Source organism: Myodes glareolus, chromosome 18, assembly GCF_982192425.1.
Source record: "Myodes glareolus chromosome 18, mMyoGla1.1, whole genome shotgun sequence".
NCBI classification, from domain to species: Eukaryota; Metazoa; Chordata; class Mammalia; order Rodentia; family Cricetidae; genus Myodes; species Myodes glareolus.
The window spans coordinates 67,151,228-67,173,978 of record NC_142043.1 but is presented as its reverse complement, the minus strand read 5'-3'; the positions used below and the strand labels follow the sequence as shown (position 1 = coordinate 67,173,978).

Below are 22,751 nucleotides of genomic sequence, written 5' to 3'. Positions count from 1 at the left end.
GAGCAGCCTTCCAGGACCCACTGTTTGGGGACAGCTGTGACAGGGCGGAAGACCAAGATTTGTAAATAACTCTTTCCTTGGGCTGCCGAAAAGGAAGAGCGTTGGGTGGAGAGGATGCTGCTGCCATCCTGTCCAGAGCTAAACTCCAAACAGGGAGATCACAGGTTTCCTTCAGTATTCAGATTTGCTTGCTCTGTTCCCTGGATCCCAGAATCTCTAGCTGGACCTCTTGAGGAGATGCTGATCGAGAAAGAGGGCCGGAGGAGGCTGGGGTTGGCCTTGTGGTCATCATCTTGTATGGTCTCGAGGGAGTTTAATGCCTTTGCAGTCCTAAGGGGGAGGTACTGGAGAACTCCTGCTGAAATGAAGGACAGCCTGACCCTGAGTTTAGTAGGAGGTGGCTGGCGCCTGGTGGGTCACTAAGCTAGTGTGGTCGCGAGATGCTGCCTTCCCAGCTCATTCATGGCATTCCAGTAAGACCTAAAGTCCTTGTCTGGAAGGGTGCCAAGAGCTGCCTGACCAGTGGCCCCGCTCTCTCGCTGGTATGGCTGGTGCCTGCTCTTAGGCTCTCAATGGTGCTGTTTGCTACTAGACTCCCTTGTTCAGCACCGCTCTGCTAGCTCCACCTCTCCTAGCTCTCCCTGCTCACTTCCTTTCTGTCCTCTTTTTATCAAATACAATTAGACAAGTTTGGTATTAAAAATGGCTGGGAAAGGTGAGATGTAATTGCTGGTGACTCCTCATTTGGCAGGTGCAGAGGGGGACCAGACATCGTGGTTGATATCTTCATGTCGGGACGTACCTCAGGCTTACCATAGTGAGAAGACTGCCCCAATGTCGGCTCGCACGACCCTACACTCTTTGTTTCCTTTAACTCATCTTTTCATTGGCAAGCGCACTGTGAGTGTCCATGTGCTGCAGTGTTTGACATGACTCGAGAAGTTCCTGAGCTCCCCTTCAGATTCCCATCTAAGTGCGTCTATATGGTGTTTGTACTCATCCATTTCATTCAGCATAGTGTCCTCCAGGTTCATTTATTCTGTTGCAAATGATGGGATTTCCCTCTTTTTTCAGGGCTGAGTAGCATCCCACTTCCTTTTCTTGATCATCTGTCAATGGACCCTCCTGTTGATTCTGTGTCTTGGCCTGTTATCCCAGCTTTGGGGAGGTAGAAGCAGAATGACCAATAGTTCAAGGCCATTCTGGGCTACAGGAGGCCCTATCACAATCATAAAGATGTACTTTGTGTCCTTTGCCCATCTTTACATTGGCTTGTTTTCTTGCGATCAGTTGTGTTCGTGTGTGTTTCAGATGTTAGCTGCTTCTCAGGTGCGTGACCTATAGGTGTTTCTTGCATTCTCTGCCACTTGTTCCTGCGGCTGCTCAGTCGGCTCTTCCCTAATACTTCCTTTCCTAGGGCTCTGAGTCAGTATGTGAGGCTTCCTGGAGAGGCCCACTACACACCCAGCCGCTGTTAGGGACACCGTGGTGCTTTCGTTTCTTTGTATTGGTTCTTCATGTAAAAGGAAGGCCTCTCTGTGAGAGCACATGGCTGCCCATGTTCTGACTGCCGTGGTACAATGCTGCGTCAACATGGAAGTGCCTGAGCATCACCTGCAGTGTCCCCAAGGTCACCACTAAGAATAGTTCTCGGTGAGCACTTGTCTGCTTTCACCCATAGCGTCTGTGTCCTGTGTGTTTATAAAATGGGGCGCTTCTATTTCAGTGAGGTTCTTTCCCAGGCTTTCAGCACGCTGAACTCACGTCAGGACACACAAGAAGCCCAGCTTTCTGTTTTTACTGTTAATGTCTGTGTTGTATTTCGTGTTGTGGGTGCACCAGCGTCTTAACTGCTTGTCTCTTGGTGTGTGTGTGCTTTTAGAATCTTTCTCTTCTCATGAAGTAGTCCTGTATGAGCGTGTGCTGTGTGCACATGTACAAATGTTTCTCTTGGATAGTTGCCTGGAAGTGAAGCTGTTGGCTCCAAGTGAACGCTATTCTTGGTTTTGATAAATGCTGCCAAATTTGTTCCCAGTGGAGTTGACTTCAACCTGTTCCCGTGGTGTGCTTGCTTTCACGAACACGTGATAATTCCAGATCAGATAGGTGGAAAGTCATACATAATGGTGTACTTTGTGTTCTTTTTGGCTGTATCAACTTTCTACTTTTTAAGACTGTCTCATAAAGGGCTGAGGGTTCAGGTCAGTAAATGCCTGGCCATACAATCATGAGGACCTGAACTCAGTCCCCTGCACTGAATAAGGTGTGGTGGCACACCCTTACAATCCTGGGGGGAGGATTGACAGGAGGGTCACTGGGCCTTGCTGACCACCCCATCTTGTTTAATTGGTGAACTTCAGATCCTGGTGAGACCTTGTGTCAGGAGAAGAAAATAGACAGCACCCAATGAAAACATTGAAGGTTACCCTCTGTATCTCCCCTCTATGAATTTCTCATCATCATCGTTCGTGTACCGCTCTGCCTAGGCTGTAGTACCGGCCTTGTTTGCAAGTTGTTCCTGTAGTGATCCAGCTTCTAGCACGCAGGCTCGAAGACTGTGTCCAAATGGTTTCGCTGCTGAGTCCTGGTTCCCAAATAAAGAATCGAATAGGACTGGAGAGATGCTCAGTGGTTAAGAACATCTGCTCCCGCAGAGGACCTGTGTTCAGTTCCCCGCACACACATGGTGTCTCACAGCCACCCGTAACTCCAGCTCCAGGGGACCTACTGCTCGCCTGACTTCTACAGGCACCAGGCACACATGTGACGCTTAGACACATACACAGGCAAAATACCCATGCACGTAAGAAACAAATCTAAAACAATCAGCATAATGATTTTTTGTATGAGAGGATGGCAGCCAAGCTGATTTCTGACCAAACTGAGCATTGACACTGTCCACTTACTTACAGTGACTTTAAAAGGCAGAACCTTTGTGCCGGCCTCACAGACATAGACATGAAAATTCAATATTGTGTTCCAAAGCAGACACCGCACAGTGTGTACCAGCCAGACCCTCACAGGTGGCAACAGATAAGGTCACTCCAAGAATGAGAGTAGCTTAATATAGAAGCTGGAGCAACGCTGCAGCACTTAGGCCATTGGACATGAAAGTTGGTTATTTTCATAGATGCCAAAAATCCTTTTCGATTAAACAACTCTCCCTGATAATACTTTTAGAAGGGAAGGGCGGGATGTTGCTCAGTGACAGAATGATTCCCTAGCAGCTTGAAGGAGACCCTGGGCTTGATCCCCCAAACCATAAAAAGTTAAAAGAGAGGGGGTGCTTCCAACTGTCAGTGCTGGCGGAATCAGAAACAAGCAAGGACTTGACGTTTGAGGCTCTGGCCTGTGCTAGGAGATGGGAGACAAGTTGGAATTAGGGCTTTGAGAGTTGAAGGAGGTGACATTGTTTCCCATGCGGTGTTTCTCGGGGAGATGCGACTCTCCAGCGATAGATTGTCAGTGGATACACAGACATCCACAGATAAGATGTCGTGGCTTATAAGCATCCACAGGAGGCTGACTCCAGTAATCCTTCGTGTGAAATGGCTGTATCCATGGGACTTTATCCACACACATCCACGTGCTCTTGACTGCTATACAAACGGCTTTTTTTTTTTTTTTTGTGACAGATTACTGTGTAGCTCTGGCTGTTCTGAAACTCACAGAGATCCACTTGCCTCTGGAGTGCTGGCATCAAAGGCATGGGCCACCACTTCCAGCCTTGTGCAAGCAGGTTTTAGACTGTATCGTTTGGGTTATAACGATAAGAAAGGGGACTGGGTATGTTCAGTAGAGGTATATTTTTAATGCCTGTTTCAGCCCATTGTAGTTGAACCTGTGAATTCAGAACCAGCTGTCCCCTCAGCCAACTGTCTTTTTGAAGGAAGGGGACACAGTCTGGTTTGTGTTAACTCAAGTACCCTCATGCATTTCTGACACTGTTGGGTGCTGTCTTAGTCTGTGATCTGTACCAAGGTAGCTCCTGTCTCCACTCACCAGAACAGGGTGATGCTCAGCAGCCATGTCTGGCTAGGTGACTTGGTTTTGTGCTGTTTGAGTGATATCTCTGTGAGTTGGGAACCCTCAGAGGCCTAAGATCAAAACCAAGTAATGATGCCACCCAGGTGAGCCAACGGATGCTGAACTGGCCCTTGGGTTGACACTGCGGCCTTCTCCTTAGGTTCCTTGCTCAGTAGGTGCTGTGCACCACCATCCACATGAGCAGTCTGTGGAAGCTTTTGGTTTGGTGATCTACTATATCATTAGGGAACTGGCTCTTCAGACTTTGAAATCTCTCTCTTTTTCCTTATCAGCATGTGGAGGGGGCCGAATGTGAACTGCGTAGACAGCACTGGCTATACGCCGCTCCACCACGCTGCGCTGAATGGCCACAGGTAAGTACCAGGGCTCCTCCCCTGCCCACCCTGCAGAGCCCAGCTCAGGTGTCTCTCTGCCTCCTGTGAGGACAGAGAGACACAGAGTCCACACAGACCATGCAGATACTGAGTTCCTCTTCAGTGAATGACATAAGCATCCTTTTCTGCCCCACCCCCAGAAAGATCTTTAGAAAGAAGTGAATTTCACCTTTTCTCCTGATGATCCCTTCCTGTCTGGAGTATTCACACAACGGTGGTGACTGTGAAGACCAGACTCAGGACGGCCAGATCATAAAGATCCTGGCCCACAGGCACCCATCTCTTGATGAACACAGTGTTTGGGGGGGGTGGGACATGAGAGGCTGACTTTCTGTCTGATAGCTGCCATTCTTCCCTTGTAAGATCAGCCGTGTGAACTCTGATTCCTAGTAGAGAGGGAAACTCTGTACATGGCCCACGTAATCCTCAGAAGTCTAAGGAGGTTATTAGAACTTGAGTGGGGCATATGTGTGGAAAGTTTTCTGGAGAAGATGAACTCAGGGGAGCTGAGAGCTCCCACAGTGCAGGTGCAGTCATGGGGTGTGGGGCGGGTTTGCCCAGATGTGGAAGAGCAGACACAAAGCGGACAGAAAAGATAGCATTGAGAGTCAGAGCCAAGTCCTACCTAGGAAGAAGAGCTGTGTGGGTGTAGTGCTGGTGGCAGGGACCAGGGACTCGCTGAAATTTCCCACCCTTCCTTATCTTTGGTGCTGACCCCATGCTTTGCCGCTAACCCAGATACTCAGCACTCATTGTATCCGAGCAAGGAAGAGGCCCACACACTTTGCAGATTCTGTCACCTGGCCAGTGTGTGGTCACTTGATGGTTTGCTCCAGCACTGAACTCTTCTCAAGTTGAAGGTGGACACCATTTCTTTTCTAAAACAACTTTAAAGCTGGCCCGTGGCCAGTGAGATGGTTCAGAGGGTAAAGCACTTGCTGCGTGCCCAGTGCCCCGACCTTGATACCTGGGATCCATGGTAGATGTAGAGAAGTGATTTCCAAAAGTTGTCCTCTGACTTCCGTCTGTGCTTCATGGCACATGGTATATGCACAAAGAGAGAAAAGAAATATATTGAGACCCCTCTCAAGAAGTTGGGAAAGTCTGAATTAATGTGACTTCTCGACTCAGAGGTGGCAGTTTGCTCTCCAGGACCTGTGTGTAGTCACAGGGAGGGTTTTCTCTGACCTTGTGTGCCTGGGGATAATCACACATTTGTGTCTGCCTTATTAGCAATGTCACCATGAAGAAAGCCAGAGTCGCCTTTTTGATGCTATGAGATGATGCTCTGTGTATCTGACTTATGTCTGTGACATTGACTTTGCTCTGTCCTCATTCAGCTCCCACACCCCCAAGGCGTTGGACTAGGTAATGAGGAACATCACCTGCCGTGTTTGACTGCTTCTGTGTCAATGCTGAACGCTATTTAACTGCCACAAACTGGGGAGTGATGCACAGTTTAGACAAGGAGTCCAGATGTTTTCAAAGTAGTGGGAAATAGATGGGTTATCAAGGAAGGCCAGGGGAAGGTGAATCATTCCTTGCGGTGATACATCAGTGGCCGTGGGGCTTTAGAAGAAGATCTGGCAGTGAGCTCAGAAGAGGAGGCTGACGTCAGAGAGAACTGCAGGACACCCGTGGGAAGACGTCTGGTTCTATAAGCTCATGGTGGATTTTTGCTTTCTAGGGATGTGGTTGAGGTTCTGCTGAGGAACGATGCGCTGACCAATGTTGCTGACTCAAAAGGCTGCTACCCGCTGCACTTGGCAGCATGGAAAGGAGACGCCCAGATAGTGCGCTTGCTCATCCACCAAGGGCCCTCGCACACCAGAGTCAATGAACAGGTCGGGAGAGAGACTGTCCTCCGCCTCATTCAGTCCCCAGACATGCATTGCTCAGGACATAGTTCCTCCTTCTCTAGGCATGACCCCCTCATCAGGAGTAGTGGGGAGATTGTGTTCTGGAGGATGATTTGTTTGTTTTGTTTCTGTTTTTCAAGATAGGGTCTCTCTGTGTAGCCCTGGCTGCCCTGGAACTTTATCAGTAGACCAGGCTGGCCTCAAATGTAGAGATCTGCTGGGATCAAAGGCATGCACCACCACACCAGGCCTAGAGGATGCATTTTATATGCAGTTGACACATGCGAATTTGGTAGAGTTTCACACATGCACAGATAGACTCACAGTATAAAATTTGACACAAATCTTTCAAAATGATGTAGAGTTAGTTTCAAACTCGAGGGATTACATAATTACAATCTGTGCTTGTGCCATCAGCAGGCGGCACAATGTTTCTGGCATTTGTCAGTGCCTGTGAGCTAGCCTGTTATTTTACACACATCAGAATGTGTAGAAGCGGGCATGTTTGTGCTAGTACTGAAAAGATGAGCTCACAACTCGAAACCATGTAGATGCGGGTCAGAGGTGAGCCGGTGGAATGAAGATCATTTCCCTGGTGTCCTCCTCCAAGGCTGCTTTAAGAGTGAGCATACTTTGAGAAGCCACAGCTATTAGAAAACAGAAAGGCAGTGTTCGGGGGAAACTACTTCGCTGAATTTGGTAGCACCTGCCTGTAATCTCAGCCCTTGGGAAGTGCAGACCAAAGGATCAAGGGTTTCAAGGTCATCCTTGGCTACGCAGCTAGAGGAAGGAAAGAAGAAAGGAAGGACAGGAGGATGGAAGGGAGGGAAAAATTACCTAAGCTAGCTGTGGTGGTTGGTGTACAGCCTGCATCCCCACACTCAAAAGGCTGAGGCAGAAAGTTCAGAAGTTCCAGGTAAGCCTAGACTACAGCATGAGACCCTAATCTGAAAAGAAGAAAGAGAGAAGAGAATCAGCAGAACCTTACAAGGCCCCTGCATCTAAACCCTTAGAACAGCGTCTTTGTTCTTGGAGAGAGACTTCATTCCAAGGCTGTTGTGACCCCCACCTCTGTAGTTTGGGTCCCAGGAGCAGGTCCCTCGGGGAGGGCCGTGTGTTGTCCCTGCTCCTGCAGTGTGCACTGTGCTGCTCCTTCTCGGTGGAGTGTCAGGTCCTTCCTCAGAACTTAGGGCACTGTCTGGCAAGCCCAGTCGTCAGCAAGGCCCACACAGTTTTCCACGGAGAGCCGCCAGAGTGTGGCTCTGAGGAGGGAGGCCATCAGTTCCAGGTGCTCCATGTGGAGCTGGGTGTTGGCAGTGGTCCGGCAGCCTGCCGGCTCCTCGTGGACGGGGCTTCCCAATAGGTAAGCAGCAGACAGACCGTTGGTGAGGATGCCTGTGGATGCCATGAGATGACAGTGGTCTGATTGCCTCTTTGAGCCTGAGTGCGGTTCTCCTGACTCTGGAGGAAGTGCAGAGAGAAGCTTGCTTTAGCTAATACTCTTCAATGTTGAAAAGCTGCCCACCCATTGAAGTCCTTCTCACTTGAGCAATTGCAGCAATCATTTCTAATCCTGTCTCCACCCACTTTGCCTTGTCACACAGCTGCTTGGGTTTGTGAGCCACTTGATGTGTAGCTTGTCTTGCTCACAGCTGCCTCCTGCTGGAGTAGGCAAGGGTAGGGGGTGCCAGCCCAGTACTTGACCTTTGCAGGCAGGGGCTGGGCAGGCTGTCCAAGGTGCTGGAAGAACCGAATGGATCTGGGCAGTTAGAACCATGCCAGTGGTTTTAAAGCATTAACGTGGCTCCATCAGATGCGTGGATAAGAGTGAGCATCCGTGGAGCTGCCCTCTCTTTAACTCCCTCAGGTACTCTGAGTTCAGATCCAGGTCGCTTAGCCCTGAGCCACAGAGCTGCGTGTCACTTTGATATATTTCATCCATTTTATCATCACATTGTCTTTTCCTTCCTTTTTATAGAATGCTCTTGAGATCAGAGAACTCAAAAAGTACGGCCCCTTTGACCCTTATATCAATGCCAAGGTGTGTACATCACGGCCAGGACCCATATTGTCCATGCTCTTTCTCCATGCTGCGCCTCTGCTGTGGTCCTCTGTCCGCCTGCCCAGGCTCCTCACCACCCTCCAGCTGCCTGCCTCAGCCCATCTGCTTTTGGCTTGTTTAGGGAACACAGGGGCCGAGACTTCATTTTTCAAACTATCCAATCCAGGAAAGGTTGGGAACATCTGAAGCAGCAGGAATAGGAACCGGGACCTCAGCGTAAGCCTGCAATATTGTATTGCTTCAGCAAAGAGATCCAGCAGACAGCAACAAGCACAGAGGATGATTGAAGCGGACTTCTCCTTTCTTTCCGCTCTCGCATTTCTTTTGAAGTGGAATCTGACGTTCTTTCAGGATTCTGGGGCCACAGTGGTGGTGTGGGGGACATAGGTGCCGCACTTCATTCCTTCAGAAGCTGTTGCTGGCTGCCGTCCTCTCCCTGTGTGGGTCTTTCTATTCCCTTGCCTAGCATCACTTCTCTTTCTGCTTTGTCATTGCGACCCTGACGGGCTCTGGCCTGGTGCCTGGAGCAACAGTGCTTTGCTAGACCGACCTGGCCAGCTGCTCTCATGCCCGGAGACTTCTCCATAAAGAGGCAGAGCTCAGTAGGTGGTGGGTACGGTTCTTGTCCTCACATGCTAACTCAGATGAATTTTGGGTTGGTACGCATGCACATGCTTTCCTCTGTCTCTGCTCCAGCCCTCATCTCTCTAACCCCCCACCCCTGTGTAAGTGTGTATATGTGTGTGCGCGCATGTGCATGTGCGCATGCCACAGGGTTGAGTGTCTCCCTTAGTCACTCCCTTCCTTATTTTTGAGTCAGGGTCTCTCACTGAACCTGGAGTTTGCTAATTGGCTGGACTGGTTGGCAGTGAGTCTGCATGATTCACCTCCCAGTGCTGGAATGCATACTGCCCTGCCCTGCTTTTTCCGTGGATTATGGAGAGCTCAGCTGTGCCCTTGTGTTGTGTGGCAGCCCTCGACTGCCTGAGCTGCCTTCCAGCTCTAAAACTGCTTTCTGAGTGCAGTCTGGAGTTTGGTCGAGACACCAAAATTGTCCTGGTTGGTGTTTGGTGCTTGCTCAGAATGCAGCTGTCCTGGGGAAGGGAAGCATACTCTGCTTCCAGGGTTTGCTCTTGACAGGCAGGGACATCGTCCCTTTCATCAGATGGTTTCACTGAGGCAGTCAGTGCATCCACTCTGTTCTGGTGTATTCTTTCTGTGTTCTCAGAATCAAATAGGGGACACTTAAATTGGAGCAGCTTTGGGGTTGAGGTAGGGGCAGAGCATTAGAGTAGAGACTTGCCAGCCAGGCTGCTCCCCAGCCTGACTCTGAGCTCTGGGCTGCTGCTGACCCCAGTAAGCCAGGATTTCTCTGAGCCTTGGTTTACTCTTTTTACTCTTTTATAAAGTGGGTTGTTACTACTTTCCTTGTTGGGTTGTTTTGGAGTCATGTTCATAAAGTATCCGGTGACTAACAATACGTGAAATGTTCTGAAATGTCTGTGTGCAATCTGCGGGTTTGTTTTTTTTTTTTTGTGGAAAAAGGGTCTCACTATGTAGTTCTAGCTGTAGACCAGGCTGGCCTTGAACTCACAGAGATCCTTCTGCCTCTACCTCCCAAGTGCTAGGCTTAAAAGTGTGCCCCGCCACGACACCTGGCTACCTGTGCTGTTCTGAAAAGGCACCAGATGATCTGTTTCCAGTGCTGCTGAGTGGTTAGCAAAGTATTGCTCAGTGTGCTCAAGCTTTGGTTTGACGAGGAGGAATCTGAGGTGACTGCTTCCACCTGTGATTGAATTGGCTTCTAAAACGTGAATTAATGCTGTACCTTTGGTTCTTAAAAGTGCTTTCCCTAGCTTTTTATTTCGTGGACAGAAGATTTGAGTCAGTGAACGTTTGTATCTGGAAGCACTGCTCTGTGCTTTCTTCCATGAGTGTGCACACAGCACCGAGAACTGAGCTGGGTTATCTGTGTTGAGGATGCCGACCCTTCTGGCGTCAGTAGGTCCTACACTCCTAGGTTTTGTCCTGACTTGAGGGGGGTTGGTTAGCCTGACCCAAGGCTAGGAATTGCTTTACTAAAGCGTATGTGAATGCTAAATCCTATCTGGCTCGAGTACAAGCTTAGAAGTCTCAGGCACCATCTCAGGAGCAGATGTGGATTTCCCAGGTTCTCCTGTTCCCTTTCAACACTTTTCCTTTCAGCAGTCATCATAGCCAGTAAAAGTGAAAATGGACTGTAGCTACAGTGAACCGTGGGAGACAGGCACCCTTGTAAGACAGCTTCCCCTTAGTCTGGCTGTCCCAAAGCAAGCAGCATAGGCAAATTTGTTTTGTGGTAGACCAGTTTTTCTGACCATCCACGTCCCAGAGCAGGAAGGACCTTGAACTGGACCTGACTTGACTGCATCAGAAGCGCAGAAGCTGTTGGAGAACCTTCCATTTGAAGGACTTTTAGCTTAGGATGTTTCCTATGCCCGGGGCTCTGCTGCGGTGTGCACTTCTTGTGCACAGCAGTGACATTCCGCCCTTTGCCTTTCTGTCTCCCTGTGTGGCTGTGGCCATATCGAGTGATGTGTTTGAGACTAGGTTATTCATGCCTTGACACCAAAGCCTTAAGTTTTGTATTAATTGGATTTTCACCCAAGATCTGAGAGCAAAGGCTTTAAGTTTATAAAACCGAACAAGGTGGGGGCACACCTGTATTCTGGCACTTGGGCTAAGGCAGAAGAGTTACTGAAAGTCTGAGGCTAGCCTGGGTGAGGCTAGCCCAGGCTCCCTCGTGAGTGACAGGCCAGCCAGAGAGCATGGTGGGACCTTGTCTGGAGACAGTAAGGAGACCCTGATGCAGTCACTAAGTTCAGAAAATTCACTCTACTAATGCGCTGTCCATACATATTGTGCCTCTCAGTCCTTTCTCCTTACCTTGTCCCTTCCCCTTCCTTCCCTTCCTCCTTCCTCCCTGCCCACCTGTCATTCTTACCACCCTCCAGCCAGCCATGATGAAGCTGTTACTGTGGGTTAGGTTCAGGATCCTTGTGTGGGACAGGGCTCCACAGAAGTGATGCCTTTCTCTGTGTCTCCCTAACAACAATGCTGCTTGCAGGTGGTTTCATTCCTCAAGGGAGTGGGCTTGAAGGTACACCTCAGAAGGGTCTTGAATCTGCTAGGCAACCACTTAGCCCTGGTTTTGAGATAAGTTCTGGCTGTGAGGTCCAGGCTGGCCTTGAACTCACAGTCTTCCATCCTCCTACCTCAGTCTCCTGAGTGCTGGGATTATAGGTATATCCTACCATACCAGCAGAATTTTAAATAATAGTTTTATGTGTCCTTATACTCTCACAACTTTCTTGGCCAACTCTGAAGTTGGGCCAGTTCCTGGTTATTCTTAAACTCTATGTAGTTCCCAGATGAGTCTTTGAGATGTATTCCTGAGCCAACTTCCTACCTGGAGGGATCCTTGCTCTGTCACCTGAACAGATGCTCTTCCATTTTCTTTCCATGTTTTCCTGGTAACAGACAGAACTACCTGCTGCCCGGCTCATGTGCCTGGGCTGCTGGTTGCAGTTTCCCAGCCGACTGGTGTGTCTTTCTGCTGTCCACTTTGGTCCAAGTTCTGCGCTCCAGGAGGGGTTGAACTCCTCTTTGCTGTCATGGGGTCAATCTTCTCTTTCTTTCCCGCCTTGTTAATTTTGTACACATGGCTTTGCCTTTCTTCTTGGTTACGTCTCTAGAACCAGCAGCACAGTTGCAGATGGCTACAGCTCTGGCTCCTTACCACAGGCCTCTGTCCACGGGGACACGTGAGCCTGACTATGATGGGATACTCCCCCGTGGAACTCCTGCATGATTTTCTCTATGCACATATGAATGTATCTATTTGTGAGTTACACACGGGATCCGAAGTTCAGTGGAATCTGCAAAGAAGAGTAGACCCCTGTTTTCTTAGACCTATTGACTGTAGCAGGGAAAACTTAATCTCAAGATGAGTGGGGCTGGAGGGTGAGTAAAAGGGTTTAGCATCAAGTTCAAGGCTAGCTTGGGCTGTGCAACCTTCCCCCAGTTCAGAGTAAGGTGGTGAGTGTAGTGTTGTTCAGAAGATGTGAAAGGGAAGTACGCCCCATGACTGCGACCTGAATCTGTACTCTCCAAGGGATCCCTGCCCCTCTTGAGGGTCCATGAATCAGACGACTCCTTAGCCTGACAGCCCTTGGCTCCAAGTAGAAACCAGGAGAGCATGTGATCAGTCATGGTGACATGGTCACCACAACAAGCTCAAGGAAGCTAACTACCAGCTCATATCTGGCAAAGCCAATACACTCTCAGATGCTTCCACACTGTGCCAGTGAGGTGTGTGGTTAGGTGGTGTTTAGCACCAGGCAGGCGATGTGCCAGGGCTGACCACAATTGTACCTTAGCAGGGCAACTTTGGAACAGCTGTCATCTTTCTAGCAAAAACCAGCAAAGAGGCCAGAGAAAACGTAAAAAGCACTCGCTATGTTTGCCGTTTTGGTAGGATCCATTAGGGACTAAACCCAGGGCCCTGTGAGCGCTGAGCACTTTTCTACCACTGAGCTACATTTCTAGCACATCTTTATATCTCTGTCCCCCCTCTTCCCTCCCCCTCCCTCCTTTTCCCCTTCCTCCCTTGCTGGAAAGTTTTGTCTTAAGAGTTGCACAATTTTTCAGTCTCCCTAAGTCACATGTTTTACAAAGTCTAGGACATGTAATCCTGGATGTTAGGAGGCACCATGGCCATGATTTGTCTCAAAGTCATTAAGTTTTACTGGTGGAGTTTTATTGAGAATAAGCCGACTTTTTGGCCCTGATTGGCATGCAAAAGTTGAGGTAGAAAACTTAGAGACTTTTCTTAAACTTCTTTGGGTGGCATGTTCCAGAAAGCTCCCATGAGCTCTGTTGAAGTAGCTGTGTTTTGTCACCAGGAAGCAAAGTGACAGCCCTGAGTTTGCTTGGGGGGCCTTGGGCCCTAGCTTGGTAGGAGGTGGGCATGCCCAGTGGCCACTGAAAGCTGCTTTTGCCAAGCTGTGCTGCCCTCTGGCACTGTCCTCTGCATCTTATTTACATGTTTTTATCTCTGCATGTGCCCCTGCTGCCACCTTTTCTGTCTTTGTTTTCGTTTAAAACATTTCTTTGCTGTCACTCTGGCCGCTTGGGGTCTTGGTCTCAGCAGCCTGGGAACTTTCTCATCCATTTTTATGTAGCTGAGAAAAAAACCAACAAAACAACAACCAGGGGAAAAAAACCATCAAAAGAAAACAAAAAACAAAACCCTGATGCAGTCAAAAGCAGATGGAATTGATGCATGTTTGGGTAACTCTTCATCTGTTCCTTTTAACGTCACTAACAGAATTGAAACAACCGTAGACGTAGTTAATTGTTAACTTCTGGCAGCTGAAAGGTGCACACTATCGACTCAGGACAGGCCCTCTCAAGCCCTGTCTTCCCCAAAGTAGCAGAAGCTTCCTGGGTAAACTGAGGACTCTGAGACGTGTGAGAGCCTTTCTCCTCCAGTATATGTCATCCATCTTGCAAAGGGCTTAATCGGCATGATTTACATCTTACTTTTGACAGCTGGGAAAACACAGTGCTCCCCACTTTCACCCCAGCCTTTGTCCTTGAGACAAGATTGGCACCAGAAGCATTCAGACTGCAAGTTGCATAGAGGGCAGTGTTGCAGTGGAATATTCTGCTCCCCTCACACCAAGTGTCTAGGGCCTGTCCCTTTCTGCGTGAGAAGGCTTCTCCAGCGTGCTCACTTTCTCATGCAGCAGAAGCCATGGGAATTGCCTCATGTGCCCTTCTGCAGCCGTCATGAGGGCAGGATAGGGTCTCGATTTCTCTCATGCCTAGCCTATGCCTTCCTCAGAAATGGCTGCCCACTGCTATCTCGAGAGTGGTCTGCGGTGCTCTGCTCTGTTACTCTCTCTGCTGGCTGATTGATTTGCATGCCAGACACAGATGACAACCTCCTTTTAAAAAACTGTGTGGAAGGCTGTGGATGGTGGATAAACCCAGAATCAGAACCACAGGGTCGATCAAAGAAATGCTTGTTAAACCAGTTGAAGTTTAAATGAAACAATGGCAGCAGTACATGCGTGCCAGGCCGTCTACCAAACGCCTGCCAAATTTTCTTGTTCCCTCGCATTCAGTATGGAGATGCGCCCTTAATGGCATACAGAGATTGCAAATGTTCAGAGAATGCTCCCCTCCTGCAGGGACTGAGGGCAGATGTGGCCTATGGTAGCAATCAGGCTTGATTGTTGGGGGCGGTGACTGGATTCCGACTCCTGTAAGTTTCCAAGTATTGCTGCTATTTTTTTTTCATTTAAATTTCAGTGGTTTTTATGGGTGATTATACAGGCAGATGTTGGTCCCCTACCCCACCCCTTTCTGATATGCTGTGCTTGTTAACCCTCAGAACAATGACAACGAGACTGCCCTGCACTGTGCAGCACAGTACGGCCACACGGAGGTCGTGAAGGCTCTGTTGGAGGAGCTCACAGACCCCACCATGCGCAACAACAAGTTCGAAACACCTCTGGACTTGGCAGCGCTCTATGGGCGGCTGGAGGTGGTGAAGATGCTGCTGAGCGCGCACCCCAACCTCCTGAGCTGCAGCACCAGGAAGCACACCCCCTTACACTTGGCCGCGAGGAATGGCCACAAGGCCGTGGTGCAGGTCCTGCTGGACGCCGGCATGGATAGCAACTACCAGGTAGCAAGGCGGGCACCTCTCCTGGCACAGGGACGATGCCGCCGGGCTGTGTGTGTGCTCAGCACGTTTCACATCACACTCACGTGCTTCCGTTTGTCACTATTCTGCTGTGACATCTTAGAGCTTTGTGGAGTGAGTCTGGTGGTTTTGCTTGTTTCTTTTCAGGGTGTGAGATACAGTCTTGAACCCCTGAAAAGAAGTGCTTGTGGGCCATCTCAAACCAGAAGGGTTCATTGCCTTCCCGTACATGGCCCCCACCTCCTACCCCCGCCACCTTTTTTGCACTGCCAAAGCTTCAACTGCCAACATAACTTGGCACTCCTCTGTGATGGCAAGCTTCTCTCAGCCAGTACTTCCGTGAGCTTGGTGTTGACTTTCCTTGTGGGCCGTGAGGTGCTTTTATTCCCTCTTCTCAGAAAAGTGGAGCTCAGTCAAGTTTTAGGAGTCAGCATCCCTACAAGCAGTGGGGACTCATGCACGTGGCCTGAGATGGCACCCAAGTGGTCTTGCTGTGTGGATTTTTTAGAACCCATACAAGAAATGTTGGAAAGCTGAAGCCCCAGAGGGCCCTGTGTAGCTCGATTGCCACCCCTCCTTACCCGTGTCCCGTTTGTCACGTGACACACCAACTGTTCTCATGACGTGCTGCTGCGCTCTTGTTTGCCTTCCAGACGGAGATGGGCAGCGCTTTGCATGAGGCTGCTTTGTTTGGCAAGACCGATGTGGTGCAAATTCTGCTGGCTGCAGGTGAGGTTGGCAGTGCTGATCCTGTGTGCCGGGCGGTGTTTGAGCCCAGCGTCTGTGTGTGGTTAGAGCTGTGTGACTTGGTCCTGGAGCGCTGGGCTGTTGGCTGTGGGTGAAGAATGCCGGTCGAGCTACTTGAGAGCCGCGCGAGTCCTTGGGCCTCCCTGAAATGCTCACTTCCCTGGCCCACCTGCTGTCCTCCCAGGAATCGATGTTAACATAAAGGACAGCCGCGGACTGACTGCCCTCGACACTGTGCGCGACCTGCCTTCGCAGAAGAGCCAGCAGATAGCAGCCCTGATAGAAGGTACGGGCTGCATGCTCTGGGGCCAGGGACCGCTGACCTGCACTGTGCGTGGTGCAGCCGCTCACTTTATTTTTTAAACCATCTTTCCTTACAGACCACATGACTGGAAAAAGAAGCGTGAAAGAAGAAGAGAAGAAGAGCACCACAGCTCAGCTACCTCTCCTCTCCAGCACGGACACCACGGCACCAAAGTCTCAGGGTGAGGCGCTTCTCCTCAGCCAGGAACGAGGGGTAGCCTGAGGAGAGCCAGTCACTCTTGGGTAGAATGGAAAGTTCTACATTCAGATAATTGCAGGGTGTTATTAGTACTTACTCAGTTCGGTTGTCTCCCTGCTCCTGAAGTCTTAGCAGGCATGATGCAAATTTTGGTATGGATATCATTTGTTCTACTTTTCCATTTTCATTAAAATAAGTTGTGTTAATTAATCCAGGCCTTAACCCCAGCACTTGAAAGACAGAGGCGGGAAGCTCTCTGTGAGTTCAAAACCAGCCTAGTCTACATAGCGAGGTCCAGGCTAACCAGGCTACACAGTAAGACCCTGTCTTTAAATTTAAAAAACAGAACAAAAGTTATATACATATAACTTTTATATATATAAAATACACACATATATACGTATATACATACATACATGCAATATACATATATATGTGTGTATATACATGTGTGTGTGTGTGTGTGTGTGGATACACACACACACATATATATATGTAGTGATTTTTATTCTAACTTTCTGGACTCTTGTGGGGCCCATCACACATGGAAACTTATTCTTTGTTACAAATGTCCAGTTTTAGCTTGGCTTGTTTCTTGCCAGCTTTTCTAACTTAAATTATCCTGACTACTTTTTGCCTCTGGGCTTTTTTCTTTTCTTACTTCTGTATCTCTTCCTTTAACTCTTACTCCGCGGCTGACTAGATGGTTGGGCGGCTGACTGTTGACATTCTTCCTTGGGCTCTCATTGCTCCTCTCTTCCTCGGTCTCCTTCTGTTAAATCTCTCTGCCTGCCAGCCCCGCTGGTCCTTGCTCCTGCCATGTTATTGGCCATTCAGCTGCTTTTTAGAACCATCAGGTGTTTTAGACAGGCAAAGAACCACAGCTTCACAGTTAAACAAACATAACATAAACAAAACTCTCACACCGTAAAATAATACTTCCCAACATTTTATTTATATCTATAAACATATTTTATATTTTTATAAATATAATATGATATATAAAAACTATTATAAAATAGAAAAATAAAATATTCATATATAAATATAAAATATAGAATATAAATAAAATATATTACTTGTATATAAATATAGTTTTTATATTTATTACTATAACATAAATATAAATATATATATTGCATGTGGCCAGGTGTGTTTATGTTCACTGCATGCATGCATTCATACAGGAGCTCATAAGGGTCAGAAGAGAGTGTTGGGTTTTATAGATGACTGTAAACTGCCATGTGGGTGCTTGGAGCTAAGCCTGGGTTCTTTACAAGAACACTAAGTGCTCTTAACCTCTGAGCCATTTCTCCAGCTCCATGTCTGCTTTATTTTGGCCTGTACTTCTGTAGGGATGTGTAATTGGCAGAGTCATCTCAAGATCAACTTAGAACTTGTGTTTGCTGTTGCTTTCTATCCTAAAACACATGGCAGCGCTTTGGGAACTGTTGGTCCAGTGAGGGTCTGCTGGCTAGTCCTTGTGCACATGGCAATTGTGGCAATAAATCAAACTCTTTGGGAGCCCACCACCCAGCTCCCGAATAAGTACACAGAGACTTATTCTTACTATGAATGCCCAGCCTTAGCTTGGCTTGTTTCTATCCAGCTTTTCCCGTTTCTCTTTAACTACACTTTGCCTCTGGGGTTTTACCTTTTTTTATTCTTCCTATAATGTGGCTGGCTGTGTGGCTGTGTGGCTAGTCACTGGTGTTCTTCTCTCATCCTTTTCTTGATCCTCCCCCTACTCTCCAGCCTGGATTTCTCCTCCTGTTTATAATCTCTGCCTGCCAGCCCCATCTTTCTCCCTCCTGCCTAGCTATTGACTGTTCAGCTCTTTATTAGACCAATCAGGTGTTTCAAATAGGGAAAGTAACACAGCGTTACAGAGTTAAACAAATGCAACATAAAATACTGTAACACATCTTTGCATCATTAAACAAATATTCCACAGCAGAAACAAATGTAACACGTCTTAACACATTTTTGTCTAAACAAAAATGTAAAGTTTCAACTTTAACATAGTAAAACTGTATACAACAAAAACAGCTATCAAGTAAGAATTACATTTACAGAGTCCATTTGTATTTATCAGATTCAGAAAAAAATACTTCATTATCTATCTTAGTGATTCCAAAGTTTTATACCTAATTTACTTTCTGTCATAACTAAGGAAAACTGCAATTATAACTATATAATCTCCATCAAAGATTCCAGAAGGATGTAATATTACCTAACAACAGCGATATCTGGCTGCCTGAATAGTCACCCAAAGTTCTTCTGCAATGGGGCATCCATCTTTGTCCTACAATGAAGCAGGAAATTTGAAGGACTGTCCCTTGTATTATCACAGTTCAGTGTTCGCTTTCTGCTCTGTCCTGCACAATGTCTGACAGACTCATCTGTGAAGCAGGAATCTCAAAGGACTGTCCTACCTTGTCCTAACAAAGTTCAACAGTCATAGGCCATAATGTCAGCAGTCAAGGCAAGAGCAGTTTCTTACCCAAATGGCTAGCCTTGTCACATTGAAAGCAAACTCCATATGGAGTTTCTTTGATGCCCATCATCCTTTTATGAAGTAAATTGGTGCTGCCAGGAGCAGATGTGTCTCATTGTCATGAAAATCCTTAGGTCTTAAATATGTTAAATACCATATTCTGTAGGTCTCTGAAGTGTTTGAAATTCACCTATCTGCCTAAAATATACCCATTTTACCTTGAAAACATACCTAATGTGACTACAAGTTTGATTATTATAGTTTAACTTCTAACTTCATTTCTTTTTATTTTTTCTTTCTTTCTTTTTTTCTTTTCCCAACACTGGGTTTCTCTGTAGCTTTGGAACCTGTCCTGGAATTCTAGAGTAGCCTCAAACTATGAGATCCACCTGTCTCTGACTCCCAAGTGCTGAGCTAACCTCATTTCTTAGTTATCCATTGTATTTTAAAATGAACTACAAACAGAATACCCCAAAGAAGAGTAGAAATATGCAGCATAACAAAAATAACTTTAGATTTGTATCAATATACCAAAATCTATGCCAGTGCAAAATATCTGAGACTCATAGTTGTCTTTTTATCCTGTATTCTTATATTCTTCTAAATGATAACCAACATCTATAACCCACTAAATAGCCAAAATCTACCCACACCCACCTCTTTTCCCAGGCAGTGCATTTATAATGAAGGCATTCTTTATCTATATGGGCTCGTTCATTCCAGCAGTCCCTCTTTCAATCCATGCAAGGTCAGTGCAGCAGCATCCAAGATGCAGGCTCCCTGTGTGTTTCCGTCTCTGCAGCTTATTATTTTTCATATTACTCTACTTCTCTTCCTAAAAACTTTAAACTATTTGCTCTTTTTCTGTGACGTCTGTACCCTTTCTCTTTTCTTGAAGCCTATGCACATTGTTAAACACACCGTAACCTGTTTAGAGGTTTTTCCCGTCTGAATCCGTCTTTACTGTGCATCTCTGTCCTTTTCTGACCGTGTGAGCCTTTAAATTGCTAAGTGGCATGCCTAGGACCTCTGCCACAGCTTTGTCGACGGGCTCTGCCCACACCGCTGGTCTTTGAGAGCCAAGCCTTGGGCCTGGGCAGAGGTAGGTGACTGAGAACTGCATTTAGGCCCCAGCTCTGTGCCAGTGCTCTGCACTGTGGCACGTGCTTTGTATTTAGCTTTTTGTTTTACTTAGAGTGAAAAAGGCTGTTTAAGTGCTCTGCTGTGCGGCAGGATTCCTTCCTTCCTTCCTTCCTTCCTTCCTTCCTTCCTTCCTTCCTTCCTTCTTTCTTTCTTTCTTTTTTTTTTTTTTTTTGGTTTTTCAAGACAGGATTTCTTTGTGTAACAGTTTTAGCTGTCTTGGACTTCATGGACTTCATTCTGTGCTTCTGCTTCCCAAGTGCTAGGATTAAAGGTGTGTGCCACTTACTGCCTGGCTAGCAGAGTTCCTTAAAGGAGCCATATCCCCTTCCTTTCTTTTTCAGCTTTCTGAGGCCCTAGGTATTTGAGCCTCATGTTCTCACGTTGGTATGCCAAAATGTAGTTGATTTTTTTTTTTTTTTTACTCTTTGGTGGTCCACCACCCTGCTTCCAAATAAATAAACAGAGACGTATTCTTACTTATGAATGCCCAGCCTTAGCTTGGCTTGTCTCTAGCCAGCTTTTCTAACTAATCCTGTTTCTCTTTACATTTTGCTTCGGGGCTTTCTACCTTTCTTTATTCTATATATCTTTTTTTTTCTCTGCCTCTGCCTTGGGATTAAAGGTATGCGCCACCAGGCCCGGCCTGTTCAGCTCTTTATTAGACCAATCAGGTGTTATAGACAAGCAAAGTAACACAACTTTACAGAGTTAAACAAATGCAACATAAAAGAATGCAACACATCTTTGCATCGTTAAACATGTTTTACAGCAGAGACAAATATAACACATCTTAAAATAATATTCCACAATAGAATCCTTTCTGGTTTGCTGAGTAGCTTGTGGTATGATGAAAGACAAAGACAAATAACTGCTGATTGACAACTTCCCCTAAATGTAGATGTAATAAACAGTAAAGCAACACTGAAAGGGGAGGAGTGGAACAGAGCGGAAGTGGGTGGGCTTTGGACTCCCGGCATGTCTTTGCTGGGTTACTCAGCCCCCCCACTCCAAACTTTTTCTTGATTTTGGAATCTGCTAGCAGTGGGATCAATCATTCACTGAGCTCACACTGGTATTTGTGACTATTACAAGCTACTCGGGATGCCATTTCTAACAGTGCTGAGGAGACAGCATTAAGTCATATAGCTCCTTGTCTCAGAAAGGCTTTGCTTTCCTCTGAGTGTTTGTAGCTTTCATTGAATCACTTAAAGTGGGCTCCATGTTCAAACACAAAACCCAGAGCATGGTGCACACCTTTAATCCCAGCACTTGGGAAGCAGAGGCAGGTGGATCTCTGAGTTCAAGGACAGCCTTGTCTCCATAGTGAGTTCAGAAGGCAGGTAAATATCTGTGCATTTGAGGATAGCCTGGTCTTCAAAGTGAGTTCCAGGACAACCAAAGCTACACAAAGAAACTCTGCCCCCCCCCAAAAGAAATCAACTATAATTTAAACCATTTTAATTTTCAGTTACACATTGCTACATTTTCAAGTTAAATTGGCATTTACATGGTATTGAGACATTGGAATGCTTACAAAAAAACATATGAATTACATATTTAAAGTAGTTTCTTTTTTGTTGGGAATTGGACCCAGGGCTTATGTGCATGCTAAGCTGAGTACTACCACTATGCTGCACTCCCTGTATTGAATCAGAGAAAATCAGTCCTCGTCCTTATCAAAGTGATCGTGTTCCCTGAGGGTTAGTGTTCATTGCGGTTCGGCCGGAGTGTCCAGAACCCAAGGCTCTGCCCCTGCTTGCTAATGATCGTGTTCTCTGTCTTCTCCAGGCAACGTGGAGAAAGCAGTCACTGAACTGATTATTGATTTTGACACGCATGCTGAGGAGGAGGGTCCCTACGAGGCACTGTACAATGCTGTGTCCTGTCACTCCTTGGACAGCACGGCCAGTGGGCGATCGTCTGACCGAGATTCTGTGAACAAGGAGACCGAGGCCACAGGAGCAAGAACTGCTGGAGTCAGGCCTGTACGTGACCCAGGCCTGAGCCTCCGGGGGTGGTAGTGGTAGCTGTGGGTGCTGGCAAGAGGACGTCTGGTGCCGGCTCGTGTTCATGTGGTAAAACTACAGCTCATACTGAGGTAGAAGTTTGCTTTTTCAGGCTCCGTCTGTGTAGCCAGTTTGCATCTCTCCACCCCCACTGCCTTCGCAGACATCCATGTCTTCTGTTCTGGTTTAGCCTTGATGCTGTTCAAGCCTTTGGGCTCATGGTTTGTTCTCTCTGGAGAACAGGACTCCCCAGTGACAGGAATTACTGTTCCAAGCCCTGCTTGCCCTACCAGCCATGTAGACGGGGTGGTCCTGCCCCAGGGGGAGGGCATAGCAAGACTTAATCGGACAGTGTGTGCTCTTATTAGACAGTATGTCTGCTGGTTGATTCTTTATTGGCCCCATTTCATGAAAGCGGCACTGTGTTTCTCTGTGGTCAGCCCCTCTTGTCTTGGTACTGCTTTGTCCATGGGCCTCCAGACTCCTGACTCCCCTTCTCCCCCAGAGTCAGGATGCCTCGTCTGCAGCCCTGTCCCCACTTTCTTTCCATCTCCGCACATTGTTATCCATCTGAGTTTCTATACTCTGGTGGTTGTCTGACCTAGCTGGCTAACCACCTAGAGACAGATGTGAGGGCATATGTGGGGTATTCTCCCGTTGGCCTTCCCTTCTGGCCCAGCTCTGATGGACATAGTCATCCTTGACCTTTCTAACTGTGGCCTCGGAAAGGCCTAGAACTTCATGGAGTATTCTTTGTTGG

At 47.4% G+C, this 22,751-nt stretch overlaps 1 protein-coding gene across 6 annotated transcripts in view; it reads left to right on the top strand.

The window, feature by feature from the left end:
• Positions 1 to 22,751, top strand: part of Anks1a (ankyrin repeat and sterile alpha motif domain containing 1A) — a 160,948-nt gene that overhangs the window by 52,245 nt on the left and 85,952 nt on the right. For 4 of the 6 annotated variants that reach the window (XM_085679889.2, XM_085679890.2, XM_085679892.2 and 1 more), the window contains exons 2-9: positions 4,320 to 4,400; positions 6,109 to 6,265; positions 8,259 to 8,321; positions 14,782 to 15,078; positions 15,750 to 15,825; positions 16,028 to 16,129; positions 16,224 to 16,328; positions 21,774 to 21,970. In XM_085679889.2, the coding sequence (XP_085536015.1) occupies positions 4,320 to 4,400; positions 6,109 to 6,265; positions 8,259 to 8,321; positions 14,782 to 15,078; positions 15,750 to 15,825; positions 16,028 to 16,129; positions 16,224 to 16,328; positions 21,774 to 21,970 (1,078 nt within the window). The remainder of the gene's footprint in view (positions 1 to 4,319; positions 4,401 to 6,108; positions 6,266 to 8,258; positions 8,322 to 14,781; positions 15,079 to 15,749; positions 15,826 to 16,027; positions 16,130 to 16,223; positions 16,329 to 21,773; positions 21,971 to 22,751) is intronic. The other 2 variants (XM_085679893.2, XM_085679891.2) reach the window with 1 other exon arrangement.